Here is a 19,516-nt window from a genome sequence, read left to right as displayed (position 1 = left end):
GGTGTGCGCGGGGCGGGCGGAGCCGCCGGGCAGCGAGCGCCCCCCGGGCCCCCCCCGGGCCCTCCCGCCGCGCCGGGCCAGGGAGCCCCCGGCCGCCCCCCCCACCCCGGGCACGGGCGGGGCCCGGCGCCGCCGCCCCGGAAGCGGAAGCGCGGGGCGGGGCCGTCGCCATGGCAGCGGCCGGAAGCGGAAGGCGCGCGGCGATGGCGGCGGCGGGCGGCGCGGCGCTGTGGCGGCGGCTCTCGGCCTGGCTGCCGCGGGGCCGCCTGGGCCTGGCCGCGCTGCTCGGCCGCCTCTCCGACCGCCTCTCCCGCGGCCGCGACCGCCGCGCCCGCAGGTAAGAGCCGCGCCGGGCCCCTCCGGGGAGCTCCCGGCCCCGCCGCCCCCGGGCGGCCTCCCCCGCCCGCCGCTTCTGCTCGCTGGGCGCGGCGCCGCCCGCGGCGGGGGGGTTCTGCTCCGCGTGTGCCCGCGCCAAGGCGCCCCGGAGGCGGGGAAGTGACGGCCCCGCCGCCGCGCGGCCCCGCAGAAGCGCTGGTTGTTTCCCGCAGTGAACCGGCCGGGCCGGGGCCGCTCCTTGAGGCTGCTCTCGCTGCCCGTTCGCCCTGAGGACGAGGGCTGGGCTTTATTCCTTCCTTTTTTATTTACTTTGCTCCTGCTGTCTTTCAGGTGCTGAACGATATCCCTCCTTTGCTAGGGGCAGGTTTCCCCCTCGGCTGTCCCAGGTGCTGCTCAGCCCCCGGCTGGGGCCCGGGGTTAGGCACAACCCGCCCGGGCTCTGTGTGGGAGGTGGGATCCCCCCGTCAGAAAAGGGACGAGATCGGGTCTCGGTCCCGCAGGTGAGGGGGGAAGGGGGCTGCTCTGGATGCTGGAGATGGTGAATTATCGAACCCTCGTGCCGAACGGATCCGAGGGAGCTGCTGCGGGAGGCAGTCGCCCTTCGTTCCTCTTCCTGACGTCTGCCTCGGGCAGCTGGGCAGAGAGTCTCTGAGAACTGCCCAAACTCTCCTTCTCCTTCCCTGGGCAGAGGAAGGGATGGGGTGGGCACATCTGCCCTTCTGGGTGCCACATCTGCCCTTCTGGGTGCCAGCGTGGCTGCGGGAGGGAGGGAGGGAACGCCCGGCCGCAGCCTCGGGCTCCTCCAGCCCCTCTGCCCGCAGCCACGCTCCCCCGAAGCTTCTCTCCTCATCCCTGCTGCAGGCTTCGTGCCGCCGCGGCTTTGGTGGGGCCGGGTGACCAGGAGTACAGTTCATGCTAAAAACAAAACCTTAAAGAAACAGAGGTGGTTGTCCTGTAGAACCACGTCCTGGGTTCAGAAGTGATCAAACAAAACGCTTCAAAGGGGTCTCTAAAAAAAACGCCTTTCCCCCCAGTCTTTGGGCATCACTTTGCACTGTACTTGGTAAGAGCACTGGGAGGATTCTGTGTTTTGGTTGGTGCGGTGCCTGATACCATCTTCTGGGTGAATTAAACTGTTTTTGTGAGGGTGGTGTCTTGTCTCGGCGTGCCTTCGCTCGCCTTTCCTCCCCGGGCAGCACACGGGCTGCGGTCGTCTTGCTGCTGTCTCGGAGCCCCGTGTTAGCCCCTGTTCTGTTCTGGGTTCCTGGTTAAGCCAAGGAAATTCTTTTCAAACTTCTCTTTTGGTTTCATCGGTGTTTTTAGCGTAGACAAATTACTAGACTGAGCCCTGGAAAGAGACAGCTGAACGATGGGCGATTTGCAGCTGGGCTGTGTGGTGAGGTGGGGGGGGGGCGGGACAGCGCCGTATCCTGCAGTAACCGCTGGGGCTGCAGATGAGGTTTGACAGTGAATAAGAGTGTTTCGTCTGCATCATGAGCTTGTGTACCCAAACCACAATTTTTAAAAATAGAACACACACACAAAAAATCCCTCGTTTATATTTAGGACCAACTTTTTATGCAGAAAAGATTTGAGGTGGTTCCTTTTAGTTCCGTTTTCTCTTTCTGGTTAACTTGATGATGTGGAGTGCATTGGAAGGGCGCCCCCCCCCCCCCGCTCTGTTTTCTGTTTCTCTGAAAGCTGGTTTGTTGAAGTGTGGAATTTTGGTGATTTCTTCATAACGTTACGTGGTTTCTGACTGTTGTGTGTGGCCAGTTGAAAGGGTTGTGTTGTACTTGGGTAGTCGCTTGAGCTATTTTCAATCACTGGTGGGTAGAAGCTGCCGCTTCGGCAGGAGGTTGCTGTGCTGTTGTTACTGTTGGCTGGAGCAAGATAGTGATTTATTTAATAATTATAAAAGCCTCGGGCTCTCACCGCTAAAGAACTTCTAAAATTTCAGTGTTGGATTAAAAGATCTAAGAGTGTAGATACACCGTGTAGGCAGTAAAACACACAGAACTAGTGGATATCCATCGCTCGTGAATGAATCTGAAGGCTCAGACCAAGCAGTGCTGGTGACACAGATCGATTTTAGTCCCTCAGCAGCACCGGGAGGGGACCGACCGCCTGCAGAGCTCCTGGTCACTCCGTGACCTGCCCTTCAGCTGCGTAGAGTGAGGGTGCAGGTGCAGTTCAACTTGCAGTTTTCAGACCCTTTGCCAGAAAATGGCTTCTTAGAATCTTGTTTCTGGGAAGTGGCTTCTCTGCCACTGTCCTGGCTTCTGGAAATCTAATTGGCCAAGACTGAGCAATGGAATAGTAAGGAAAATATTTGTCTCCTCTTGCTGATTAATTGTTATCATAAAATGTGTTTGTGCTTGAAAAACAGTATTTCCTGTATTTTTGCTTCAATTTTTTTTAACATCTTCTATGAAATATTTCCTGTGTTGGTAATGTGTATAACTGCTGGGTGTCAAGTCTGAGCGTGGCCCACGTGATCTGTTGAAAACCACCATCCTAGGAATTCCTGCACAAATTGACTCAGATTTCTGTTGCGATGAATAGTCAGTGACAAACTAGTGGATTTTCCAGGAAACGCAACTGCAAACTGTCTGGCTTCTGCGTAAGGGTGTTCAGAAACCTTGTGAAGATCCAGTGTTCTATCATGAAGCAAATGAGTGAAATCATCTTCCTGGAATCTGTGGTCATTTGGCTTTGGATTGTGGTAAAACCTAAAAGTTCCTTGTAACAAATTCTGGTAAAAGTTCTAATCAAGTTTCTTCTCGGTACGTGGTGGTGGCAGAGTGCATCGGGATGGGTCACAGGACGGTGCCTGCCTGTTGGCCCCAGGGACCTGGCGTTCCTCCAGGCGAGACCAGCCGCCTCGGCTCTGCCCTGACAGCAAGTCTGACTCCTGCCGGTGGGATTTGCAGGCCGGAATGTTTTCTGTCAGGTCCGGGGATGCAGTTCAGTCCCTTCCTTTTCCTGGATCTCATGGGAGTTGCTGCTGCTAATTGTGCTGAAATGTGGTTTTGTCACGCGGACAGACTCCGGCCAGGGGTTATTGTACAACTTGATGAATTTGTGTGCGTGAAGCCTCCAGAGAAGGAAAGATGCCATTTGCTTCTTGTCACCCCCCTAAGCGTGTTAACAGTGAGTTGGTTTCTTCCCTGAGTGACTTCAAAGGAGTTAAATTTGTTCTGAAATTTCCTTTTAAAGAATGAGCTTCCTGCTGTTGCCCTTACAGTTACTTTGAAGCTTGTGAGAGAAGTCTTGACCTTCTTTTAATGCTTGTGCAGAGGGTGAGTGGCGTCTTTGTAGAGGGCCACCTCGTGTTTCTCAGTTGTGGTTCTTGGCTCCTACCTGTTGGAGCACGCTCCATCCTTTGGTGCGTCCTGCTGGTGCTGTGACTCCACTGCTTTTGCTAGGACTTGCCCTCGGGCACTTTGCCTGTTGTAGATCTTTTTTTGGATAAATTTGAGGGATTGAGGCATTTTTCTGTTTTGTTAGGGAACTTTCAGAGCAGCGTGATTTTAAAACATCTTTACCTGAAATAGAAAGAGCTGATCTTTAGCCCAGCTAGACTTGGCCGTGGCAGAGCTGATGCCTGTGTGCCAGAGACAGTTCAGGAGCGAGCGGGTCAGGTACAGCCGGTACCCCAGGGCCCTGCTCCGTGGGTGGGCAGGAGAGCTCAGCCCTCGGTTTCTCCAGCTTCCAGCCCCTTTCCTCTCCTGTGCTCCTGTTCTGATGCGAAAGAGTTGTTTCCCCTCGCTCCCCTGCAGCTAGGGGAAGGAGCTGATGATCTTAAGATCAGTTCTCCCACCTTTTGCCTGGGTTCTTCTATTTCCAGGTTTGGCTTTGGTGGTTCAGCTGGGATTATGGTGACACGTTCTTGCCATCGTGGATCCTTACAGTGTATTGGCCCTGGCTGCAGCTCGCTCTTCACCTCCTTGGAGGCTGTTTGTGGGGGGCAAAGGCTCCACCGTAAAGAATTCCTCCATCTTTCTTTCCACAGGTCATCATGGCTGCTTCTAGCCCCACTGCTCAGCCCTCCTGTTCCCGTGATCACAGCCCCACCTTGTTCCCTTTGTCCAGAGGGAGCACACAGGTTCCAGTGGATCAGGAATCTGGTTCCAGAGTTCGGGATCTCCAGCTCGCATGTCAAGGTGCTTTCATCCCCGGCTGAATTCTATGAGCTCTTGAAGGTGAGTTGCGGGGATGGTTTCTGGGGGCTAGGAGCTGCAGTGGTCGTGGAGAATCACAGCGCTGTTAGGAAGGAGCCCCTGCAGGGGACTAGTCCAGGCTTCTGCTTGAAGCAGGGTTGTTGTCAACGCTAGATCAGGTCAGGCAGGCTTTGTCTGGCTGAGCCTAATGGCTGAGGAGGGAGCTCTGCCTCTGGGTGAGCAGCTCCTGTGCGGCACCATCTCAGCAGGTTACAGGTTTTTTCCGGTGTCAGACCTGAACTTCCCAGAGGTGTTTGTGGCTGCGGCTCAGCTGTAACTACTGAGAAGACTTTGGCTCCGTCATCTTTGTAACTACTCTTCAGGGAGTTGCGGGCTGCTGTTAGATCAGCCTTGAGCCTCCTCTTTGCAATACGACCGAGCACGGCTCCCTCCATCCCTCCCAAGTCTCCGGGGTCATTACAGTGTGAGGTCTGTAACGCTGCATCTCCTGGGTGAGACTCTTTGTTCAGCTCAGTTGCTCGAGTCTTTTCCCAGTGTGTATTTAAAGCACGATCCAGCACTTCTGAACGGTGATCTCAGGTCACCGTGGTAAGCTGGTGGAGAACACGGCTCGGCTCGGGGGCCTGCAGCATCGGTGAGCAGAGGGAGAGGAGGGAGCTCCGCAGACAGAGGTGTCTAGGCTCTGGCTAGCTCACGGGGCACAGAGGATTAAAGCAGCTGTGGAATGAAAGCTGAGATTGCCAGTGCTGATACAATCCCTGTGTTGCAGCCGCTGCCTGGTAACTGCTTTTGTATGTGGCAGTTTTAGGTGCCGGGAACGTGTTCCTCAGTTTTGCAGAAAGCCTCGACTTCTTCCTTGGTTCAGATGCAGCGATGGTGCCGACGTTGCTCTCTAAAGACCTGTGTGGTTTACATCTTTGCTCTCAGTGTTGTCCTCGTGCCTTTCCTGCTGCAAGGCGAGGGAGGCGGTGCTGTGATTTGGCTAAAGTGATGCTCCTCGGGGGACCACAGCTCTTGTGTGGTCTGGATCATGAGCTCCCAGTGATCACAGAGACCCAGGAGGAAACCGAAATTATTTTCTGCTCCCAGGTGCAGATAAAAACAGCCAAGCAGCGAGTGGTGATGGCTTCGCTGTACCTGGGAACGGGGCTTCTTGAACAGGAGCTGGTGAGTGTGGGAAGGGCTTGGGAAGGGGGGGAAGTGCACGCAGAAAGAAAATGCACACCTTTGCCAAAAGCATCCTGCTCAGGCAGGGACACGAGGTTCATGGGAGGTGCAGTCTGTGAGCTTGTAGCTTAAAACTTTCCTGTAGGGATTCACTTTACACGCGTTTTCTCCTCTCCCTGAGAGTTTTCTCGGGGTTCCTGGCTGCACTGCTGTGTTGGACAGGGGGAGGGAGGAGTTTGGGAGGGAGGCACATGGGGTTTCTGTTTTAGACCTAGTACGGAGCCCTGGAGCTGCTGCACTTTGCCAGGGGATAACGAGCCTGGATCTTCCAGGCTGTTAGAGGTTACTGGCACAGCGGTCAAAGGGGTTTTTATGGAACTGTGGGATCATGGACAATTTTTTTTTTTTTCTGGAATTTTTCTTGAACGTGATTGCAGTTGTGTGTATGTAGGGCTGTTTTGCCCTCCAAGTACAGAATGCAGATGCAGGATTAGCTCTCTGCATTTAAGTCAGCTTTGCTTCGTGTTGTTTCCCTTTTCTGTTTCCTGTTCTTCCCTCTTTCCCTTTTGTTTAGGAACAAAAGCATCACCTAAGACCTTTAGGGAGAAGCCTGGCCTTGGCTGTTTCTTGTGTTAGGATGCAAATTCCACAGCAGGGTAAAGGTGGACAGATCCTGCCCAGGGTTTTGTGCCTGGCTTTGTCTGGGCTTGTACACAAGGTTTGAATTTGCACGTGACAAACCGCCTTGTAGTTGAGGAATAAAACTGTCTCCGTGTCAGCTGTGAACTCCTACCAGGGTTTCTCTTTGGTAATGCAAACCTGTGGTGTGGGAAGGATGTTGGGACTTTTTCTGCTAAATGGCAATCGCCCTTCAGAGGCGTGAAGGATGTGCAGTGTAAAATCGATGCCCTTTCAGGTGTTGCTTTAGGCTGACAGAGTGGGAGCAGAGCCTGAACTAGCGCCGTTTTGCACGAGTAGGAGACTTGCACTAGGGTGTGGGAGCCTTCATGGCCACCAGCCTCCTGGCTGCTGAGCGCTTTTGTTTTTATAAAGCTTGCTTTACTTTCTGTCGTGAGTAGAGAAATCTCTCTCTGCAGGTGGATTGCTTAGAAGAAACGCTGGAGAAATCACTGCAAGCAAAAGGATCATCTAACCTCAGAGTTTCCATTCTCCTTGACTACACCAGGGGATCTCGGGGTAGATATTGTGATGCTTTGCTTTCTTCAAAGGCTTATTTTACAGTTAGGCTGTATAAACTGTTTTTTCAGAGAGAGGCTGTCTTGACCAGTTGGATCTACTCGTTTAAATCATATACCTTTTAAAACTGGCCTTTTGTGTCCCAGGAACTGCTTATTCCCAGAGAATCTTCAAGCTGAGCAGCTTTTCTTCTGAAAATCGGTGGTAGGAGCGAGCAGGGCCAAACTCTGCTCTGTGCAGCTTGGGCTTTCTTGCGTAGTTCCCTTGCCAGTGCCTTTGCCCGTATCCATCACACCGTCTTACATTTTCATGTTTAAAGGGAAGTGGGAGTCCTTGGAAGTAGCAGTACGCTTAACCAGAACCCTCTGTGGTAACTCTGTAGCACGTGTTGCTGGTCTGGGCGTCGCAGCTTGAATGGTGTCAGACCTCGGGGAGCGTTTCTGAGGCCCGTTCATCAGAGAGTTTACAGTTCTGGGTGTCAGAATTTGACATAGTGCGAGTGAAAGCCACTGCAAAGCCAAACCCCAGAGCGCCGGTGGGAGGCGCCGGCGGAGGAGAGGGGTGATCCCTCTGTAACCAGGTTCGAGGCGCGGAGCTGCGGTGCCGCGCTGTCATCCTGTGTGACAGCCCCCTTCTCTCCCAGGCAGGAAGAATTCTCGAACCATGCTCGTTCCGTTGCTGCAGCGATTTCCCGAGCAAGTCCGTGTGTCCCTCTTCCACACCCCAAACCTTCGTGGCCTTCTCAGGCTCCTGATCCCAGAGCGTTTCAATGAGACCATTGGACTGCAGCACATCAAGGTCTATCTCTTTGATGATAATGTGATCCTGAGCGGGTGAGTCCTGCCTCTTCGGGCCCTGACGTGGTTCCTTTAGCTGAGGTGGCGAGGCGAGCTCAGCCACGGCTCTTCTGTGTTGGATTCTCATATGAAAGACACTTTCTCAAAAGGAGAAAAGAGAGATTTCTCGAGTTTCAGAAGGAAATGGCTGATTTGTACTTTAGTCCAGTTCTGTGCAGAGCGAGATCTGTAGCCTAGGCTGGGGTGCTCAGGATCACATGCCTGGGCTCTGTTCTGGAACTCTTCTTTTTCTCTCCTAGCGCAAACCTGAGTGATTTGTACTTCACCAACCGTCAGGACCGCTATGTTCTCCTGCAGGACTCTCCTGAGATTGCAGACTTCTTCACGGAGCTAGTGGATGCCATTGGAGACGTGTCTCTGCAATTACAGCGAGATGACACAGTCCAGATGCTGGAGGGGATGGTGCATCCCTACCAGGGTAGGAGGGAGCTGGGTGATACGATCCAGAGGAGGGGAGGCACAGCTGGGGTTTAAGGGCGGCTCGAGCTCCATCTGCGTGTGAATTGCTGAGTGTCTGACCATTGTTTACAGGCTGTGGGGTGTCCCATTTCTGTGCCCTCTGTTGTTAAAAATCCAGACTGCTGGAGCTGTGAGGCTGGATCTGTGAGAGGGTTCCTAGCGCAGTCGCTATCGCCAGCTAATCCGGCAGAGAGTTTCATTGCTTCTTCGTTATTCTCCTGCTTGTGACCTTAAACAAGAGCTTAAATTCCTTGAGAGGTTCTTTCTATTTTTGATATTAATGTCTGTAATTCTAGAAGTTCCGTGTGTACATATTCTGAAAGTTTCATGAATGTAGTGCTATTTTTGGTAATTAATATTTTGTAGTCAGGTCTGTTCTGGGAATCAGATGAATATTGGATTAGGAAGCCCAAGAACAAGCGCTGCAGAGGGCAGAGAAGGGCATCTACCTGCCAGGCTGATTGCATCCTAAGTGTTTGTCCTGGCCTTGTGCGCTGCTCTGTGGTGTAAGCTTAGACTGTCTGTATTCCAGTTCGTTCTTGGTTACCGTTTTAGCTTTGCCCTGGTCTTTTCTCAGTGGATTTTTCAAGCTGTGGCTAGTCAAGTTTTTTACCTCTTTTAAAACTGAGTGGTTTTTTTTTTTTTCTAAAGTAGCTTTGCTTACCTTAAAGCATCTGGTTTTGAGACTTAGGGGAGAAAGATGCGTGGTCTTTGTGTTAGCTCCTTTTTGTTCTCATATCCGTGTCCTGTCAGCAGTTTTTCCTGCTGCAGAACAGCTGACGTGTAGCTCTGTACCTTTAGGTCTCAGACACAATCTCCCTGGTTTTCCTGCAGGAGACAAGGTGGCGTACTGTGAGATAGCAAACCGAAGAGTCATGGAGGTGATCAACTCTGCCAGGACACGGCAGGAACTCCTTCACGCCAAGACGTTCCACAGCAGCCAGCAAGGCAGCTCCGCGCTGTCCCAGCAAGGCTCGCCAGCCTCTGGGGCTCTGAAACCAGAACCCGACACCTGGATCTACCCCTTAATCCAGATGAAACCTTTTGGGATTCAGATAGACGAGATGGTCACGGAGACGCTGCTGACAGAGGCTGAGCGGGACGCCAGGATTTACCTCACCACCGGCTACTTCAACCTGACGCAGGCTTACATGGACCTGATCCTGGGCACCAGGGCCGAGTATCGGATCCTTCTGGCCGCGCCGGAGGTGAACGGGTTTTTCGGTGCCAAAGGGGTGGCCGGTGCCATCCCCGCCGCCTACGTGTACATCGAACAGCAGTTTTACAGCGAGGTCTGCTACCTGCAGCAGCAGCAGAGGGTCCAGCTGCAGGAGTACTCCAGGCCTGGGTGGACCTTCCACGCCAAAGGTAAGGCGGCCCTTTCCCGAGAGTTCAGGAGACGCTTGAGTCTTGCACGTAGCTGGGTTGCACAACTAGTGAGGGGATGGCTGGGTGCTGAGTCGAGGCTTAACCTCCACAGTACTCACCCCAGGTTCAAACACCTCGCTTGCGTAAGCCTGCAATGTTTGGATCCCTCAGGACGGCCAAGCAAAGTCCTGTCTTGCCTCGACTTCTGATGCAAATACAGTCCAGGGATTATACAAGAGTTGTCCCTGTGCTGTCTTGATGGAAACTTGACGTGAAAGAAAAGGAGGCGTCTGGGTGTATTTATGGCCGCAGCAACAGTTGTGGTGCGGTTTCTTGTATCCCTCTTGCCAGCTTTGGCCACGAGGAGCGAGGGCTGTGTTGGGGACCCCAGGGCAGGACCCGCAGCAGAGGCGGGACGGGAGCTCCCGGGGTTCTGGGCGCCGCCTTCCCGTGGCAGCAGGACCTCGTGGGGGTGGTGCAGGTGTTGAGGAATTTGTACCAACTTCTCTTTACGGCGCACAGGAAAGTGCAGCATCGGGAATAACTGCACCCGTGTGCCTTCTGGGAGCTGGAGGCAGCTGGAGGGGAAGTTGCTGAGAAATGAATATTGCTTCACAAATGTAGCTAATAATAAACAACAGTAATTAGTAGTGCCATCGTGGTCTCCTGGAGAAGACCCCAGATTCTTTCGTGCTTGGTAGATTGTGTACAACTTTCACAGGCTCAGTGCCACCTTGACCAAAGCATGAATATTTTCCTGTGACTGGTTGTTGCTGGTTGTGTCTCTAAACTTTCCTTCCAGAAAATGGAGCCCTTGACTCTCGTGTTCTCCTACTTTATACGCAGTAGTAAGTATTTGTTTTCTCAGTATTAGATTATAATAATGTAAATAGCTCAGGAAACCCCCTAAACTGAGGGCTCTTTGGAGAAGTCCGACGCACGTGACGCTCTCCATAGAGGTTCATGCGCTCTTCCCAGGCGGGGGTGTGTCAGTGGAACGCCGTGCTCGGGCAGGCCCCGGCCGAGCTCAGCCCTCCGCCGTGTCCCTCAGCCTCCGATCCCCTGCGGGCAGGGCTCTGCGCCCTGGCACTTGTCACTTCCCGCGCTGCCTCGCCGTCCCCGGGCAGCTCCCTTACTGTAAGAGCCGCCGGCCTGGCAGGGGTGCCCGTGTCCCCCGTGGGGTTTGTGGTGCTCCGAGGGGCGTTTCTGTTGTTTGCAGCACCAGCCTGATGTGAGCACGGGAAGGACTCAGCCCCCGGCTCCAGCCCGTTCCCGTTCCGGAGTTCTCCTGTTTGAGGAGACGAGCTGTTCCTGGCTGCGGGATGCCTCTGCCTGCCCCCGCTTCCTGCAGGGCTGCTCAGAAGGTTCCGAGGTGGTGGGGAGAGAATGCTGCTGGGCAGGCCTCTTGACTAGAGAAAATACACGAGTGTTACTCGGCTGCCTGTGTCGAAACTGCAGCCCTTTCTAAGGAGTGTCGTGCCCCTCCTGCTGCGAGATCAGTAACTCTGGTGCAGTAAAACCTTATCTCGGGGCAGGGCAGCCTGAAGGAGCTGCCTGCCCGGCCGGGAAGGCCTGTGTGGTCTGGCTTCCTGGAAGCACGTGCTCGAGTGATCTGTGGTTGGCAGGTTCCCCCCCTTGCTGGGCACTGCTGACTGCGAGTGGGATTTTGTGGTTTGGCAGGGGCTGAGCTGGGAAGGCACGGGCTGCTTTTCCATGCTACCGAAGTGCGTGTGGCAGTCAGTCCCTCTGGGCCAGCTGCGCCTTCTCGTGGAAGTGCTCCGGGCTCGGCCTGCTGCGTGGTTTTCTCCTTGAGAGGGTTGCAGGACTCGGAGCTCAGCAGCTCCTGCGCTTGGCAGGAGGGACGGACGCTCGGAGATGTTTGCTGTCTTGTTTCCGTTTCCTCTCCGGAGTGCTGGAAGGATCAGCTCGTAGCTCCCTTCTCTGGCACGCTCTGCCCTTTGGCACACCTTTGGTTCACCCGGCTTCCTTCTGCAGGAGTCAGGCAGTGTGTGGGAAAGGGAGGACGGGGCAGAGCAGGGAAGAGGAGGAAACCCTGGGGACAGATGAAGGGCCGTTGCACATGGACTCTGGCTCCTGGAAGAGGATGTGAGATCCCTCACAGCAAATGCTGCCCGGGAGTATTTCCTTCTCGGGCTAAGGTGAAAGACAGCCTTTACTCTCCTGTAGGACCTACCTGATTTACACCAGACACTGTGCTGTTTTGTAAACCCTTCCAGCTCCTCTTGGAGCACGTTGTGTCCTCACACACAACCTCCTGCAGTGTGTATTCCCGCCGGGGTCACGACTGTCCCCAGGTCCGTTCCGTGCAGGCGTGGTTGTGGCAGCCCCGTTCAGGGCACGTGTGAGTAGGAAACACAAACCTCTGCAACGCGAGAGGCTTCCCTGGGCAGAACGTGGTGCAGCCTGCCCGCAGCAGCACGCACCTGCCCGTCCTCTGCTGCAGTTCTGGGCGTGGTGGGGTGGGTGACACGGGCACAGCCTTTAGGATTAGGGTCCCTTCCACGCAAGTGCCGGGTGACAGAGTGTGGCTCTTTGCTCCGAGATAAACCTGCCTTACTGCTATTGAACGGCGGCTGGGAACCGGCGCTTCCCCTTTCTGGAAAGGTGAGTCACTGTTTGAGCAGATCCTGCCAGGTGGCCATAAAGCCAGAGAGACCATAAAGGCTTTAGGGCCGCCGCGTGACTGGCTGCTTGGGAAGAGGGAGGAAGCGTGTTCCTCGGGGCTGCTGCCCCGCAGAGCTCTGGCCCGCTGCTGGGAGCCTCGCGCCGCGGCACCACGCAGCCCCCGGCTGCGTCCTCCTTGGGGGCAGAACCTGCCGAATCCCTGCGCCTCCTGGGGGCCTCCCGCAGCCCCCCGTGTCGGCAGCTCGGCGGGGCCCGTGGGGGAGTCGGCACCCGGGGCCGGGAGCGGGACTGAAAGTGGTGTGTGTGCTGTGGGGGCGGGGAGGAGGTTACAGGAACCGGCGATGAATCGGCAGCTTCTTACTCAAGGCATTCTTGGAACTGCCCTGGGGTTGAGTTAGGAAACCTGCTTCTATTTTAAGGACTAGGTGTTTTTTGTGCTACAGTTTCTTTGTTGTAGTCTTTGTGTGACTAGCAGTAGGGATCAGCCATCTCTCAGGGACCTGCCCAGGGCCGTGCTGAGCTCCCCAGGGCTGAGGGGAGGGCGGACACTTCTCGGGTCCATTTATACCCAGAATGGCCACACGGGCTCTCCTCGGCCATCGTCCTGGCTCTCCTGTGGCATCCCGGGCCGTTCTTCCTTGCTGCGCTGCAGTCATATGCTTAAGACTAGCACGGTGTTTCTGTCTTGGGCTTGAAAAAACAGCCCTGGGGTGGGTCACGTGCTCCTGTCGTGTGTGAACTGCAGTGGTGAGCGGCAAGGGTTCGATTTCATCTTCAGGTGGCTCCTCAGGAAGTGAGGGGGTGTAATAATTTGCACTTCTCTTACGAGGCTTTAGTTCATGCGAATCCACCTGCCAGAGCAGGGAGATGCCTCTTCACGTCACTGCCATGTGTGGTCTCGGGCAGGGGCTTGGGCACCGTGTGACTGCTGGTTCCTGCTCTGGAGCCGACTGCTCCAGGCCTGGCTCGCCTGCCCGCCGCCCCGGGTGTAGGTTTTCCTTTACTGAAAACCGGTTTGTCTTATTTCAGTGTTTCTGAAATCAGTGAGATGCCGTGGTGCAGAATGACCTCCGACGATAGCGACTCATTGTAGATGAATTTGGGGCCCCCCCCGCAGCGTATTTCCATTCTTCAGAACGTGTCCCTCGGGCGGCGCTGGGTGTGCTGCAGCCCCCCTGTTAGGAGCACACGCTTTGGGCAGCACAAGCTGTGCAGGGGTGCCCCGAGGTTCATACGAAGCTCTGCAAGACGCGCTGGGCCATCTGGGAGGAACCTTGGTTGGCGTCCTCATCTTTTATAGTTACCGTAACCTAACGTGTCTAACTGACCCCGAGTGAAGCGATGTGTGAGGCTTCCCCGGTCGTTCCCTTTGTCTTCCTTTCTCCTGTTTTCCCTGCAGGCCTCTGGCTGTACCTGGCAGGGAGCGATCTTCCCTGCCTGACGCTCATTGGCTCGCCGAATTTCGGATATCGCTCGGTTCATCGTGACTTGGAAGCTCAGGTTGCAATAGTGACAGAAAACAAAGCTTTGCAGCGGCAGCTCCATCAGGTAAGTGGCTGACCCCAGGGAGGTAACGTGGATGTTGTGCTGCTTGCTCACACAGGGAATGCTGATGACGCAGTCGCAATAAAAACCTACAGCCACAATAATTCAAAACCTTCTTGAGCATAGGAAGTCTCCGGGAGCTGTCAGTTAAGTGACTATTGATGAGATGCCTGCTGCGAGTGCCTGTTTCTGGGAAATGGAGGCCATAACGGGAAAGAACACGTGTCCCCAGTGCACCCGAGCGTGGGGAGCGCTCAGGCGCTGGATGCTGAGCCACGGCTTTCGGGGAGGCTCGCGGGTCACGGGGGCCTTGTCCCCGGGACGCGGGCACTGCCAGCTCGCCCTGTGCTCCGGCACACTGAGGTCAGGCCCTTTGAGTCGCTGATCTTGGCCTGCTGGAGGATTTTGCTTCTCAGGCGTTTGGGAAATCCTCTGTAGGAATAGAAACGTCAATCAGTTGGCTTTTGGGTGGCTGCCCGCAGGCCGTGGAGGTGAGCAAAGGTGGGGGATCTTACTGGAGTTCCTGCAGGAGGAGGATTTTGGGGCTGGTTGCATTGCCCATGAAGTTATTATATAACCTTGAATAATAACATGAATCTCGACACAAACATTTTTCAGTGGTTTAATGTTCAGTGTCCTGGGGTTTTTTTCTGGTTTGGGTTTTTTTTAATTTTGATCAGGCAGCTTGGACTGCTCGGCACTTTTGCTGCTTCTGTAAATCCTGTCGGATTCTCCAGCTGTCTTGTCTTTGTATCCTCTGCTGGAACTGACAGCATCCCCAGTAATTTCTCATGTTGTGCTCTGACACAAAGCAGATTGGTTTGGTGCCTCTGTGCATGACTTGAGGATCTCGGAAATTTTCTGTGAAGCCACGTCCTGGCAGAAGCAGGCACAGTTGTCTTTGAGATCAATGGGAATTGCCCTATTGCATCAGGGCTCTTCCACAGGATGAGTCAGAGTATAACTAATCAAAAACAATTCTATTACTGGAAGAGCTGCTCCAATATTTCAATTCATATCTTGCCTCTACTTGTTTCTAATGGAAGGGGAGAATCAATGAAAATGTGACATGGGAATTTTCTCACACAGTGCTGCAGTGATCTAATTTAAAGGGCTTTAAACCATTCCCGTTTGCTGGAAGCTGATTTTGAGATTGGCTGTTTGTTTACTGCTCTGTGTCTTTGTTTAGAGGACTTAATACATTACTGGTATGCTGCCACAAAATCACTTTGCCTGTGTAACATTCAGTTCCATTTTAAAAATGTGTGATGAGATTTGGGAAGAGATTTGAGTGGTCTGGGTTTCTCTGAGTGCTCCACTGAATGAACTGAACTTCAGTTCAGATTGAAGTGGTTGGATGACCTCAGAGCATCAGATGACCACGGTGCAGATGCTTCACAGCAGGGCTGACTGTAGCTCTTGGAACATTTGGGCTTTCTAAAATTAGACTGATTTGGCGCACAAATGTCTTCCTTTCTGTTGTTGGTTCATCTCTTTGGTGTTACTTTCCAGTCCTTGGTTCCCTCTTCCCTGTTCTACCCTGGATTTAAACAGTGCAGAGTGCCTCCTGCTGTTTGTGACAGCTTAGCTAGTGAAAAGAAAGATGATGAGTAGATGGTCTGCTCCTTGCTTGCCTGCAAATCTAGAAATCTGACGGGCCTTGATCAGAAAACTGCTTCTACCTTTGATCAAAGAGCTGCTTTCACGTGCAGGGCGAGCGCGTATTATCATCATGATGGCTCATTTCCTCCTTCAGCAGGGTTGTGTACACACCGGAGAAGCCCAAGTGTTTCTGGTAATTCAGCTGAAATCACGACTGCATGTTCATTTGAAAACGCAGCGCCTGAGCTGTGTCTAGAAAGAGCTGCCTCAGCCAGTCTCTTGAGATTATGGTGAGGTTTCCTTTTCTGGCAATTACAGTGAGGGATTTAGGATTTTTCTGAAACAGGCTTAGCTCTCTTGCAGCTGCGGGGCACAACGAGGCAAAGCCTTCTACCTTTGCTCTTTGTAGAGTTTAACTTGCTAATTCTGAGGCGGGTTGCAGGTGCGCTGCAGCCGTCAGAGGTGGAGCGCCGGGGCGGATGGGAAGGGCAGGTCCCACGCCGCCTCCCTGGGGTTTGGGTGCTCAGGGAGTTGTGGCCCATGGGATGAGAATCTTGTGTTCAGGATTGTGGGAGAAATGCTGCGTCCCCTTGGCAGGATCCACGGCCAGTTTTACCTGAGAACTCGCTTTCCTTAAAGGCCATTCTATAATTTAACACTTAGGATTTACCGGGACGATGTTTTTTTCCCTGTACAGGAGCAGGAGCAGCTTTACCTCTGCTCAGGTGTGGTCTCCTCATCAACATTTGAACAGCCGAACCGTTATGTGAAACTGTGGGTGAAGCTGGTAACACCTCTGATCAAGAATTTCTTTTGAAAGAAGAAAAGTTGCTGCTTTGGGTGAGTTTTCTGCCATTCTGATAGGGAATTTGTGTTGCACTGACTACAGTTAGTAAGTGCCCTACTCTGTCATGTGGAAGAAATAGGTGATGGAAACACAGATGATGTGGGAAAAGCCAGCTCCCTCTCTCTTCTTCTGGGACACTTGCCACAGACTAGGCTCATTGCTCAAGGCCTGGGTTTCATCTGCGTTTCATCTACTAGAATATCTGGAGGGGCCAGTGAAAGAGAACCCCCATCCAGGGGTATTTGCCATTTTCCAGTTCTGAAACGTCCCTTTCAGAGTTTTGTGGAGAGGGACTGTGTTTTAACGTGACCGGCTAACAGAAAACGTTGTTGGAATATTTAAAGTGTTTGGTCCTGTTTTTATCTGACCAGCGCTTTGCTTTAACCTTGGAGATGTTGGTTAACAGGGGCAGTTGTTTTTGCTTTTCTACTTGGGGCAGTGTCCTGGAGTTGCCTGGCTGTTCAGCTGCCCAGTAACTGGAGCCCTCCTGAGCTTCAGGGAATCGCTCTTGGGTTTCTTTTTCTGTGCTGCGCACGTGGGCCGTGCAGTTGGCACCTAAGTGTGTGCCCTTGGTGCTGAGCGCTCACACGTCCCTGTATCTACGCAGATATGGCTCCATCTCTGGCGCTGGCTCTGCCTTCGTCACGGTAAGATGTGTAAGAGTGTCTTTAGTGAATCACGGAGAGGCATGAGAGGACTTTCGGGGCAAACATGATTTTGGGGTGTTACTGGAAATGGGAGGCTCAGGCTGTAACACGTGGCTGTAAAGAAGCTGGTTGGGAGCCAGTTCCAAGGGCGGTAGAGCACAGGGGAGTTTTGCTTCTGGGGTATGTGCAGGGAGTTCTGATCTTGTATTGCCAAGAGAAGGGATTTCTGGCACCTGGAAAAGCTGAAGGTAACTCTAAAGCTTAATGGCAATTTATTCTAAATGCCACAGCTTTATAGAGAGGCAAGCAGCTCTGCCTGCCTGCCCTTGTGGCCTTTCTTACCACTGCCTGGAGGGGAAGTTCTACACAACTGTACTTTAGAACTAGTTATTCAGGTATTGCATGGGGTGGGATTTTGGTGAATTATTTTATGCTAAAGGGACAGGCGCTGGCTTCTGTATGGTGGCCAGAGCAGATCTAATCACCCTAATGGGTGTTACAGCTGATACAGATCCTCTGTTGTGAAAGAAAGGGCAGAGTAGATCCTGTAACCCAGAAATAGAAAGAAACCTACTTCAGAGATGGGTCTGTGTGTGGCTGGACTGCTTTGGGTCGCACAGGTTGTCGTGTTGGTGAATGGGGCCAAATCTGCACCTTTCTTTTTCCGTCTGGTCTAAACAGACACGTGCTTCCCCACGGGAACGGGCCACACACGTCCTGAGGGGTTGCTGCTCGCAGGTAGCGCCGAGAGATCAGACAAACAGCTGTGGAAGGACAGGGAGCGGTGGGCAGGGAGCGGGTGGTTACGCGGGGTTGTTCTGTTTGGCTTCCTGCGGTGGTCTGGCTCCCAACCAGCACTTCATCAGAAACCACCCGCTGGAAACCAGCGTCCCCCGTCAGAACCTGCGCGCGTTGTGAGAGCAGTCGCCACAGGACAGCAGCTCCAGCACTGCTTTTATTGATGCTTTGCTAAAATAGTTCTGGCACAATCAAACTTAGTCTAAGTTAACAGCTTTGAGGTTTTTTGCAGGTAAAAGCGTTTGCTGTTTCCCACAGTCGCTGACGTTTAGGTCTGCAAGAGCAGAGCTACAGCAGCAAGGATCCACTTAGCGGCTCTTTCTTTTGTCTTCAGGTTGAAGGTCCAGACGTAGGTGGGACCTCGCATCCGTGTCTTGTAGACGGGACATTCGTAGCCGTTGGTGGTGTCCAGGCGGGCGGCAGGGACGGCTCTGACGGCGATGACGGGCATCGGGGGCGCCGGCTCCTTGAGGCGCGCGTCGGCGATCCCGCCCGCGGGCGCGTCCCAGCGAGCGCCTGCGAGGGCACGGGCTGCCAGGAGCGGCTCCGCACTTGTTAGGGCCTACGGTCCCATCAGCTGGGACCCCCGAATGCCTTTCGCCTTACTCGGGGGGTCTAAATAAATTCTGTCCCCGCTCAGCCCTTCAGCTTGGGTTTGCACAAAGGTTGTGCGGCTGAAGGTGGAACTTGCCCGCGGTGGGGGCTGCGAGGATCTGCCCTGCGTGGTCTGTGCTCTTGTTTAGGGGGGCCCCTGGGGTGCTCTGCTGGTGCTGCCATCTCGTTCCCCCTTAGCACTAACTCTTTTAGGTTCTGAGTTTCCTGATTTGTCTCACTCACACATCGAATAAGAGCTTATTCACTAGAACCATGTAGCTTCAGACAACCCGTCCTCAGGTTCACGGTAAGCAGTTTGAATTTCCAAGAAAACAGTTTCTAGTTTGTGAAACTCCTCTTGTAAACGGCCGGGTGCTGCCCTCAGCTGGCGAGTGTCTGACACGAGCGTGGGACAGAGGCTCTGCTTTTCAGAGCTTCTGCAAAAGCTGCACAGATTTGGATAAGCCAGTGAGTGCCAACACCCGCTCCGTTTGCAAGAACTTTTAAGGCTGAACTTGAGCTTTCTCCATGTCTGAAACATCTCATAAAAGATTCAGTCTTTTACCTTCCATGAATAATCCATGCACGTAGGCGCCTTCTCTGGGGGGAGCTGTTATATCCTCACGGTTTTTCTTGGTCACTTCCACTGCCAGACACATCTTGTCCAGGGGCCACTCGTTCTTCCTGGCCGTGGACTGCATGACGGCCGTGAGGAAGGACTGGGGGTTGAAGAATCCCGACAGCCACACTGTCGCGGGCAGCGCAAAGTCTGTTGTCCAGACGTCCAGTTCCTGGAAAATAAAACCAGCAAAGTCCGTCCGCGGGAAGCGTGGCCTTTGGGCAGCAGAGTCCGGCTTGGGGACGGGGCGTCTCGGTGCCGAACACGAGCTTCGGGTGGTCCTCGGGGGGGGGGGGAGGCTAGGATGGGGGTGGTCTGTGACTAATAAAGAGCAGATTCCACTGCAGCAATGAAACTTAAACCGTTCATGTGGATTGCAGTAAATACTGCTATTGGTTTTTTTAACAAAGCCACACTTCAAATAGATGGGTTTATTACGTATTTCTTCTGGGACAGATAAAGTTACGATGGTGTTAGCTAATGTTCTTTTCAGCTGCTGTACTCTAATGGTGAACCCTTTGCAAACTTCTGCTCTCATTCTTGGGGTAACAGGCCGTTCTAGGTACTTCAAACTGCTTAAATTAATATTGGAAAATAAACCAGTTAACCACTCTGCACTGATGGAGTTGATTCTTCTGCGCTCTCTGCTT

The 19,516-nt window shown here is 53.6% G+C and overlaps 2 protein-coding genes across 2 annotated transcripts in view; one reads left to right on the top strand and one right to left on the bottom strand.

The window, feature by feature from the left end:
• Positions 1-194: 194 nt before the first annotated feature.
• Positions 195-19,483, top strand: PGS1 (phosphatidylglycerophosphate synthase 1). The gene is made up of 10 exons (XM_074922061.1): positions 195-337; positions 4,352-4,541; positions 5,610-5,687; positions 6,785-6,884; positions 7,528-7,717; positions 7,981-8,159; positions 9,035-9,568; positions 13,614-13,762; positions 16,059-16,201; positions 17,988-19,483. Exons 1-9 carry the CDS (start codon positions 204-206, stop codon positions 16,176-16,178), a joined length of 1,674 nt encoding a protein of 557 aa, XP_074778162.1. The 5' UTR covers positions 195-203; the 3' UTR covers positions 16,179-16,201; positions 17,988-19,483.
• DNAH17 (dynein axonemal heavy chain 17) overlaps positions 17,123-19,516 on the bottom strand; it is a 33,740-nt gene continuing 31,346 nt past the window's right edge. Inside the window, exons 79-80 of the mRNA XM_074922060.1 lie at positions 18,813-19,038; positions 17,123-18,169 (exon numbers count right to left, since the gene is read on the bottom strand). Coding sequence (XP_074778161.1) covers positions 17,922-18,169; positions 18,813-19,038 — 474 coding nt within the window. The 3' untranslated portion in view covers positions 17,123-17,921. The remainder of the gene's footprint in view (positions 18,170-18,812; positions 19,039-19,516) is intronic.

Source organism: Athene noctua, chromosome 18, assembly GCF_965140245.1.
Source record: "Athene noctua chromosome 18, bAthNoc1.hap1.1, whole genome shotgun sequence".
NCBI classification, from domain to species: domain Eukaryota; kingdom Metazoa; phylum Chordata; class Aves; order Strigiformes; family Strigidae; genus Athene; species Athene noctua.
This window is presented reverse-complemented; position numbering and strand designations above follow the sequence as displayed.